Source organism: Erpetoichthys calabaricus, chromosome 1 (genome assembly GCF_900747795.2).
Source record: "Erpetoichthys calabaricus chromosome 1, fErpCal1.3, whole genome shotgun sequence".
Classification (NCBI taxonomy): domain Eukaryota; kingdom Metazoa; phylum Chordata; class Cladistia; order Polypteriformes; family Polypteridae; genus Erpetoichthys; species Erpetoichthys calabaricus.
The window spans coordinates 51,042,442-51,053,096 of NC_041394.2; the positions used below are offsets into that span (position 1 = coordinate 51,042,442).

At 38.8% G+C, this 10,655-nt stretch overlaps 1 protein-coding gene across 1 annotated transcript; it reads left to right on the plus strand.

Annotated features, from left to right (window-relative positions):
• The first annotated feature begins 484 nt into the window (after positions 1-484).
• Positions 485-10,247, plus strand: LOC114649895 (caspase-7-like). Its single transcript, XM_028799270.2, has 4 exons — positions 485-885; positions 3,772-3,935; positions 6,160-6,295; positions 9,144-10,247. The coding sequence occupies exons 1-4, from the start codon at positions 666-668 to the stop codon at positions 9,458-9,460; spliced, it is 837 nt and encodes a 278-aa protein (XP_028655103.1). The 5' UTR covers positions 485-665; the 3' UTR covers positions 9,461-10,247.
• Positions 10,248-10,655: the final 408 nt, after the last annotated feature.

Here is a 10,655-nt window from a genome sequence, read left to right on the forward strand (position 1 = left end):
CATTTATGATCTAATGAACCAATTCCTTAGTAATACAGAGACCGTCACCCCAGCAGGTAACCGCACAAATTGCGCGATGCTTCACAGATGATTTTGGCGTCATTTTCTATGGGTTTTCAGACCCTGGGTACAATATGACCATCTTTCGAAAATCATTTCCACTTGGTTAATGAAATGAGGCACGTACTTTAGCTGCCTGCTTCTTATAATTTACCTGAATTAGGTGTGTCTGGTTACGCTTTCACGGAGCAGCAAGGTTGTTAATTTCACCCCGACTTAGCTGTTGACTCATATTAGCTCCTATGGAGTTGTAACAAATGCTGACAGCCACAGCCTGCATGACCTTGGCACTCCTTGGATTTTCCTAACAAATGAATCTGTCTTTACGCTCCAGAGGTGGGGCCACTTCAGGTGAATGAGCTGTCATATATAAGTTCCCTTGTGAGCTGCAGAGTTCTCACTGTCTGATGCCTCGTGACTGAACTTCTTATATGTAAAGTTTACTTGATTTTGCGGTTTTGACAATATTTCTCTGGAAATTGGCACTTGTCAAAGTGAGATTTTTGCTTTGCTACATTTTTGTGCTAAGTGATTTCCAACTAATTTTATTTTTTAGATTTTTGTTATCTCCTGAAGTTCTACGATTTGGCAGCTTGCTCAATCAAATGTTTTCAAACATGCCATTGCTTCGTAAAGGTATGAACAGTGGGACGAAGAAGGCCTTGATTGTGTCAGTGGGAACATTTCACAAGCCTGACCTGCCACCTCGAAGCGGCTCCAAAAGAGATACCAAGAGACTTCATAAAATCCTAACGAAACTGGGGTTCAAAGTCACTTTGTTAAATGACCTGACAGCAGAAGAAATTTATGAAGAATTTCAGAATGGTATGTATAAAAGGAAAAAGATATAAGCTGTGCTGCAGCGTCTTTGTGTGTATGTGAATTATATATTGACAAAGCCTGCAGTATGTGGAAATCATTGTTGAAATGTTTAATCTTTTGCATATTTAGGCTAGTAGCATCTCATCATCAGTTGGTATGGCTGGGGGCATATCTGGTTGTTTTTTTCTTCAGCATATGATTCAACTCCACTTTACCATTCCCATGTTGTCACGCGCTTACTGGATATGTGACATAATGGCACCTGGCTCGTGATGAGATAAGGAGAGCAACCTTCAGTCAGGCCACTGACTAGGTGTAATCACTACTTACTGGAAAGGAAAGAACTCCGTCCCCCCTTTATGTAATGCCTTAGAATAGAAGTGATGTTCTGTTGGATGTGAAGCAACTGAATATTCAATAAATGAAATGGATTTGGAAATCCGGAGAAGCAGCTGGGCCACTTCTGTCTAAATGTACAGTATGTAGTGTTCTGAGCTTGTAAATGGAAGGGTGCTATAGAAGAACACATTGAAGTGAATTTTGGGTGTTGTGCAATTGTTAATTGGCCTTGTATAAGTAAGTGTGATTGTGTGCACATATTTGTCCAATGATGGACTGGTATCCCATCTAAGACTAATTCTAGCCTTTAGGAAGATACTGTCATTATAGTTGCTGTACCCCTTCACCTTGATTCTGAATCGGATTAAACAGATCCAGAACATAAATCAAAATTTAGGAGTCCTTATTTTGAAATGTTTGGTCTACTCTTCATTCCTAAATCTGCTTTTCCTTTTGTTCATCCTCTGATGCCTCCTTCATATTAATGAAGAATACATTGAAACCCTTTATTTTAGGTTCTGCATGCCCATCGGGAATTGAAAGACAATGCTTGTATCTCCATACTCTAAGTGACACTACAGTTCCCCATAGTCTAGGGCTTCCTTTGCATTTAGAGGTTTTATTTCCAAATAGGACCCAATTTGTTCTTGATTGGTCATTCCCAATTATCTTGAAGTGTTTAGAGTACAAGTATTCAGTACTCCAATTGTGGTTGCACTTGCTGTGGTATGTGCTTCATCCATCCATTTTCTTATTAAGAGTAAACTAGTTTTGTATTACCCAACTTTGCCTGCAAAATTTTCTAAGATGGCAGGCCTCATTTACACTTGTTTGGGTTGATAAGATGTATCAGGAGTACTATGTAAGTAACTGAGAACTTTTCTGTATACAATATTTAATTTTTCTTTTACCTTTTTTTTTTTTCTCCCATTATATTCTTGCTTTTCCTGGTGACTTGGCTTTTATTGATGGTTATTGCAAAACACAATTTTAGTGTAAAAGTGTGTTCTTTAAAATTCAAACAAGTAATTGGTAGGAATAATGGAAATTTTGGGTATAAAAATCATTTCACCCTGTAGTGAAGCCTAAAAATGCGGCAGCTTCAGTCATCTCCAGTAATCTTGTATCATTACAAAGGTTTTGGAGGGTTTACATCAAAAGCAGTATACACAGAATTGTAATTTCCTTTACCGTATTCAATACAGTATTGGAGAATGAACCTTAGGGACCATGATGTGGGGAGTGTTTTATGTGTTTCTCTTAATTTCCTTTTATAAATTGTTCATCTCTCATGCATCTTGAATGTAAACTGAACCTAGGAACAAGAGGGGGGAGGCTGATGCTCTTATCGTAGATGGGGATCTTCTTTCAGAGTTGGTTTTGGTGAGGTGAAATGGCGTCTCTTCTAGAAGGGGTTCCTATTGTTGGAGCAGGCTGACAGGGCACAGGTGCCCTCTGCCCCAATGAAGGCACTCGGAGACTTCAGAACTGACAGCAGAATTAAGCTTTATTGTATGGCGTGCATACAGACTCACTTAAGATGGAACAATGAGCAAACAACTAAAAGCAACTCTTACATTTATTACAATCTTATCACACAAGTTATTATTCATCCTCATCTGACTCCTAACATTCCATTGCTCGAGTCCTGCCTCTAATTGATTCCACCAATAACTCTTAGATAGAGCGTGATTTGACACCCCTTTAACTATCTTATCTGTTTGATAAGGACTATTCTTGTTTGCTACTATAATTTATAGCTAAAGAGTTCACATTCTCTCTCTAAGTGATCATCTTTCCCCAGCTCTCCTGCACGTCTAACCTTTGGCTTAATAAACTATTGTTGGTTTCTAGCTCATACAGAATAATATAAAAATATGTAGGCATAAGTCTTTTTAATTCTATCTCTTACATCTTAATGCTTAGTTAAATATAGTGTCTAATTTTTTCATGTGCTTATACTTTTCTAATACTGTACATAGAGATTACTAATTTTAAGAATACAATTTTCCATACTATTTGTCATCTTTGTCTCAAAAAATACATAAAAAGTTTGTCATTGTAGGAAAAGTAACTTTTAGTGTGTGTATATATATATATATATATATATATATATATATATAATATGCTCCGCCTACTTAAAAAGCCTGTACGGGCTTCTATCAGTTTGTTAAATAGATTGTTTGCTTCTCCTTCTCACTCTCAGACATTCTCTGCTCTTGGCGGAACTGTCATCTCTGACTTGTCATGGAGCACGTTTAAACTTTTGAAAAGAGACAAATTTTTGTTTGCAGTGCTTTGAATAAAGTTCCTTTTTTTCTACTCCTGTGTCTCTGTGCAAATCTGTGACCCAAGCGTGACAAGATATATATATAACATAGTTCCTAAATATACAATCAGAATTTTTAAAAGACATGTGATAACTCAACAAGGCAGAGACAAAGTAAGAGTTTTCTTCAAAGAGTGGAAACATCTCTGTCCCTCTGTTAGGTGATGTGCATATCCACTTTAATTTCTAATTTGTATTTTTTTTTTCCTCCTCTCACCCAGCCAGTCGTGAGCCATTAGGGGAGTGTTTTCTTGCTGTCATATCAAGCCACGGTGAGGAGGGCACAGTGTATGGAGCAGATTGCAAACCAGTGAAGCTGGCAGACATCTTCAGCTTTTTCGATGGCCCCGCAACAAAATCAATACCCAAATTGTTCTTTGTCCAGGTAGGAGGTCAATCCTTTCATAGCAGTAAATTCTTCACCATTTTGTATATATCACCTTTTATCTTGAGCAGTGGCTAAAAACCAATCCATCCATTGTCAAAGCCACTGAAGCCTATTACAGTTGTATCTGGTGCAATGCAGGACTCCGTTTTGAATTGGCTACACTTACACGCTCATTCACCCATAGTCATCCTTCAATGTCAATTTAGAATCACAAATCAACTTAACATAGTCTTCTATATGGTAGGGGAGAAACCCACACAGACATTGACAGAAATGTCAGTGTCTTAAAATTTTTTTCTTAAGTGTACTTGTAAACCTAGTGTATTACACAATAATTGCATGTATTTTGCAAAAGTAAAGAGTATATGAAAATCATGCGGTAACCACAAAGGATAGAAGTTGATGCAATACAACATGTTCACAATGGCTTATAGGTAGTTTCAATATGAACAGCACAGCACTCTGTTCTTATTCGAAGGTCTAATGAACATGGATACATTGATGTAGTATTGCACCTTGTCGAACAACAAGCTGTAGTGAAATTTCTTTGAGCAGAGGGAGTGAAAGCTGCTGAAATTCACATTTGTAAGGCTCAATGCAGAAATGAAAATGGCACAACTCAATGAAAAGTTTATGAATGTGTATAAAGGTCTAAAGTGGGAAGAACAGCATATTCGATGAAGCTTGATCTTGTCGACCATCAACATTACACACACACAAACCCATCTCAACATAGCAAATGCCTTCATCAGAGAAGACTGCCAGTTTTCTGCTGTTGCTGCATATTTGGATATCATCTATGAATCTGCATGTGTCATAGTGAATGATGATGTGGGGTACCGTAAAGTTTGCGCAAGATGGATATCCAAACATCTTACTGATCTGCACAAGCAACAGCGTGTGAATGTTACACACCAATTACTGAAACATTATGAAGAAGATCCAAATATTTTGGAGCGGATTTTCAATTGAGATGAGACATGGGCCCATCACTATGGCCTGAAAAGCAAGAGACAAAGCATGCAGTGGAAAAATGCCCATCTTCTCTAGTAAAAAAAAAAAAAAAAAAAAAAACTCAAACTACAGCTCTCCACTAATAAAATCATGTTGATATTCTTTTGGGACATGAAAGGTTCTATTGTGGTGCATTTTCAGGAACTCTGACAATCAGTGACCAGTACAACATACTGTGCTGTGCTTAGAGGGAACCTGAAACCTGCAATGCACAGCAAAAGAGGAGGGATGCTGTCTAAAGCAGTCTTGCTACTCCATGACAAAACACATCCCCATGTAATGGCCATAATGGTGGAGGTAATGCAACAGATGCAGTTTGATCATCTTCCACATCCCCCTGTGACTAGAGACTTAGTGTCTCTATGCAGTTGCAGGTTCGCCTCTGATGATGAGCTTAAGGATGTGGTTCAGATATGGATTCAGAAGCACCCAAAAGGCTTCTTCTACCAAGGACCAAAGAAGTTAGTGGAACGATACAAGAACTGTATCAACTTTCAGAGAGAGACTATGTGGAGAAGTGCTATAATCGTTATGTTCATCTGTTTACAGTTACCAATATTAAAGTTGCCTTTTCTTTTTGATTCTCCCATTTTCAATTCAGAGTTGTAGGGGGCCACAGTCTATCCCTGCACCATCAGGTTTAAAGCTCTAAGTGGCCCTGGAAAGGATGCCGGTCTATCACAGGCCCCACTCATGCATGCGCACACACACACACACACACACACACACACATTTGGAGTACCTGGAAGAAATTCCCCACCATGTTGAAGACTATGCAGACTTCACTCAGAGGTTGATGGGGCATGTGAAGCAAATATCATATGATAATGAAATATAATGTAAACATGATACGTAATGGAGAAAATGTAAATAGAAAAACATGCTTTGTATTTGAACAAATATTGTCACAATATGCTGGAGAAAAATCAACAAGACAACAGCATGACTATAGTCTACACAGCTTTTACCTGCTTTAGAAGGTCTTCTAACAACAAACGTTCTTTTTCTTTTTTTTTTTTTTGCTTCATTACTCAGTAGAATTGGAAAGAGGTTTACAGACAATTATTATTATTCCCTGACATGCCCAAGAGTTATAAAAGTATCTGGTGGGTCATTTAAAGATGCTAGATATGCCAGTTGTTCATCTTTAAGCAGTTTGAATTTTTTTTTTATGTGTTATATCAAAAGGTGAATTCTTTTCTTTCAGGCTTGTCGTGGTCAAAACTTGGATGGTGGCATTGAGGTTGACTCCGCGATGTCTCCAGAGGAGGAGGAAGACTGTAGCTTCTCTACCTATCTCTCAATCCCAAATGAGTCTGCAGTTTGTTTTGCCACAGCTCCAGGTGAGCTCAGTAGCAAAAGTAGGACCAACAAATTGGAAAAGAATGAATAAAGAATAAAAAGACTTAACATTCTAACGAACCATTTTAGATAAAGTGACCAATAAATCACAAGTACATTTGGCTAATTTGGTGACTTGCTTGGGGTCGCACAGTAAGTGGGGAGACTGAACTAACATGCTTGTACTTTATAGTCCTGTGTTCTGCCACACTGTCTTGCAAGTTCTGTAGTGTTATTCATGGAAAGTCACTTAAGTGGGAATATGACTACGAGCTGCTATCCACCTTAATAAAAGGATAAGCGTCTGTGTATCTCTGTGTCCTTCCACTTGCAATGTCTCTGTCATTCCAACAAATGTACATCAGAAACATTTGTAGTAATAAAATGTATTGCATTTGTCATTCCAACAAATGGCATATCACGAACATTAACACTGCTTTTAAGAATCCTATACTGAATGGCATATAATAGAGACGGATGCATTGCATTTGTCATTCCAACAGATGGAACACCACAAACGTTTATAGTAATGCATTTTATTATGCAAATGTTTGTGATGTGTCATCTGAGGGAATGACAAATGCAATGCATTTTATTACTACATGCATTACAAAAGACTTTCCAATAGATGGACTGCAAATATTAGTACTGAGGTCTATGTTAAATACTTAGACTTCAACCCATCTTAAACTGGTAGCACAGCTAGAATAAAACTAAAGTACAATGGTAGCATAATGATTTAGTTCTGAGTGCTGCCTCTAGATCAAACATTCTAAGTTTGTATCCATCACCTAGTTATGTTCCGTGTAGAGTTTGCAGGTTCCTCTCATGTCAGTATTAAAAACTTTTTCACGTACAATGGTTCTCCTTCCACATTTCAAAAACATGCATGTTTGAGTTATGGATGAGTGTACTTTGGCAGAGTATTGATATGCATGTGAATGTTCCATGTGATGGACTGATGCCATATCCATGATTAATTCCCATTTGTCTTGTTTTTACTTTGTGTTAGCCAAAGCCTAATTGGGATTATTATTTTCTGGTATATTTTAATCCCAACCTGAGTTTATCATAGTGTCAGAAAGTGGCAATGTGTATGTGGGTCAGATATGCAAGGAACAGGATTAGAAATGAGTACATTAGAGGGTCAGCTCAGGTTGGACAGTTGGGAGACGAAGTCAGAGAGGCGAGATTGCGTTGGATTGGACATGTGCAGAGGAGAGATGCTGGGTATATTGGGAGAAGGATGTTAAGAATAGAGCGCCAGGTAAGAAGAAAAGAGGAAGACCTAAGAGAAGGTTTTTTGGACGTGGTAAGAGAGGACATGCAGGTAATGGGTGTAACAGAGCGAGATGCAGAGGTCAGGAAGATATGGAAGAAGATGATCTGCTGTGGTGACCCCGAACAGAAGCAGCCAAAAGAAGAAGAAATATGACAATTATATTATAACTACTTCTACTACTACTAACGTTCATGAGCGTTTTTATTATTTTCATTATAGGGAAACTACCTAACTAGTGAGAGTATCGATATACTGGGGGCAATAGGCACTCAAAGATGATTAGGCACTCAAATATTACACTGCAGTTCTTTATGTTACTAATTAGTTGCTTTCCTGATGTCGTCTTGTTACTTATATTTTTGGGAAAGGTTTACCTTCAAGGTGATTCAACATTAATTACAATTATGGTTATTATATTTAAATGTATAGTTTTTGTTCTGCTATTAAGGTTTTGGATGATTTTTGTTCGCAATCTAATTTTCAGTAATTTAATAATAATGGAGACTTTTATTTGTTTAGATTCTAGTTTCTTGCAATGAATGTTTTGGTTAAAGGGTTTGGGAATACATCCCGTTAATGAATTCAAGTTTGACATTAATAAACCTTAGTGGTTATTTGATTAACGAAATATCTAATTAACCGTTCTTCCTGTTTAATATATTTCACTTTAACATGCTCTTTCAATTACCTCTTGTTTTCCCAAAGTAAATTCAAAGTATGGGATTTTATTAGGTGTTTGTCATCCACATTATTTCCCCCAATGTTTATGGCCCAAACGATCGTATACATTTTATTATGATGAAACTTCAGATTATGCAAAGGTGTGGCATGGCAGTCATGTACAGTAACAATAAACCCTTATAGCAGGTTTCTACCAGCAGACCATGATGCTCTGTGCCAGTTCTTCTTAAACTTTTTTTTATCTCGTGACCCAGTTTTGCCCTTTTTTAAGTTTTAGAGACCCAGAATCGCTGCCAAACGTCACCATAGGGGTTGGGTTGGGGATTGGTTCTCCTTGGAGAATGGCTGAAACAGAGCATAGCAGATCAATGGTGTTTCCTTAACCTGCCCAGGACGACACATCACAAGACACTCCACAAACCGTACACATCCCTGTCCTATTAAAAGGAACATCACAACACTGCACAGCTCAAATTCAAACAACAAGTGACCCCAAAATGTGTTGCATCCCGTAGTTTTAGAACCTACGCTCCATGCCCATTCCTGCTAGGATAAACAACCCTTATAACCCTCAATTGTATTAAGAAAGACTGAGAATGTAATGTTAATAACAAAGAAAAAACAAGTAGTATAGATGTTATGATGCTCTGCTCAGCTTTGGCCTCTAGCTATGAGTTGTAATAAGCAGATATGGAAAACAAACACATGAATTTCTGTTTAATAATAATAATAATAATAATAATAATGTTAGTTGTGTAAACTTATTGTTTTGTTTCCTGGGGCTCTATGTTACTGCAAGTGTTCCGTGAAGCAGTAGACAACATGATGGATTTTTCAGTGGATTAGTAAAAAGATAAGTGACACTTTTGTCCCTTTGTTTCTTTCAGGCTGCGCTGCTTTTCTGAACCTCACAGGTTCGGTATTTCTGCAGACATTGTGTGACATTTTGGAGGAGGAGAATGGCTGCAATTTGGAAGTGAACCAAATCGCCACACAGATCAACTACAGAGTGGCGTATCATTATCAGGCAAAAGGACAAGAGTTGAGGGGGAAGAAGGAAATGCCCTGCTTTGTTAGTCGTCTCACCCTTCCCACTTTTCCATTTGCAAAGAGTTGCAAAGAAAGGAGCTTCCCTCTAGCTATTGAAGACTGTCACTCCAGCACCCTACACTGCAACTCCTCCCGTAAAAAGTCAATCAGCTAAGATGGGAGGATTCAGTTTAAGGGCCTCATTTTGATTAACAGACAGATTGCTGAAACAGACAAGGAAATCTGTTATGTAATACTGAAACCGTTTCATATGCTGTACTTTTTGAGGAAGTAAAACTTGCAGAAAAAAAGGTCAAAGGCCTTCACAGAAGCAACCAGGAGCCTTTTGACAAACTGTGTCTCACTTCACTGTGTGTGATCATCTCTACAGAGACTGAAAGAGAGAGACATTATGTACGCAAAGAAAATGTCTTTACAATGTATAATTGTGGCAGGCCTCAGAATACAGGATGGATTGGCAGGGAGCCCTGGCTATGTGAATCCAATCCATTGTATGCACTTCAAGACTCGTATAAAGGTGATGTGAGCATTAACTACAGATAAACACTGACGTTACAAAACAAAATTTGCACATTTGTGAAAATACTGATGCTTGAAATAAACACTTTGTTATGGAGGAGCTCTTTGTGTTGCTAACCTCTTCTATCTGCAATATGGTGGAATCACAAAGGACCACATTTTTCAGTTGAAATGGCGAACACCGACAAGTGCTTCGATCTTGCTTCCCTGTATTATTTTTGTTATTTAAATCTAAGTATACTGTTAGCCACTACAGACTATAGTTTATTTATTTTCTAGCTATTTAGCAATATCTGAAACTAGATTAGATAAACTTTAATAATTCCATGGAGAAAAGGACTTTCCTCATGTCCAGGGTTTGTTTCAGTCTTGCATCTGATGCCACCAGGTCTTGGTGGCCCAGAACTAGATTAAGTGCACTCGAGTATCCATCCATCCATCCATTGTCTCCCGCTTATCCGAGGTCGGGTCGCGGGGGCAGCAGCTTGAGCAGAGATGCCCAGACTTCCCTCTCCCCGGCCACTTCTTCTAGCTCTTCTGGGAGAATCCCAAGGCGTTCCCAGGCCAGTCGAGAGACATAGTCCCTCCAACGTGTCCTGGGTCTTCCCCGGGGCCTCATCCCGGTTAGACGTGCCCGGAACACCTCACCAGGGAGGCGTCCAGGAGGCATCCTGATCAGATGCCCGAGCCACCTCATCGGACTCCTCTCGATGCGGAGGAGCAGCGGCTCTACTCTGAGCCCCTCCCGGATGACTGAGCTTCTCACCCTATCTTTAAGGGAGAGCCCAGACACCCTGCGGAGGAAACTCATTTCAGCCGCTTGTATTCGC

Coding starts and splice junctions, on each gene's coding strand:
- LOC114649895 (XM_028799270.2), top strand. CDS start 666: ATGTTTTCAAACATGCCATTGCTTCGTAAAGGTATGAACAGTGGGACG. Junction 3,936..6,159: donor CCAAATTGTTCTTTGTCCAG/GTAGGAGGTCAA, acceptor CTTTTCTTTCAG/GCTTGTCGTGGTCAAAACTT. Junction 6,296..9,143: donor TTGTTTTGCCACAGCTCCAG/GTGAGCTCAGTA, acceptor TGTTTCTTTCAG/GCTGCGCTGCTTTTCTGAAC.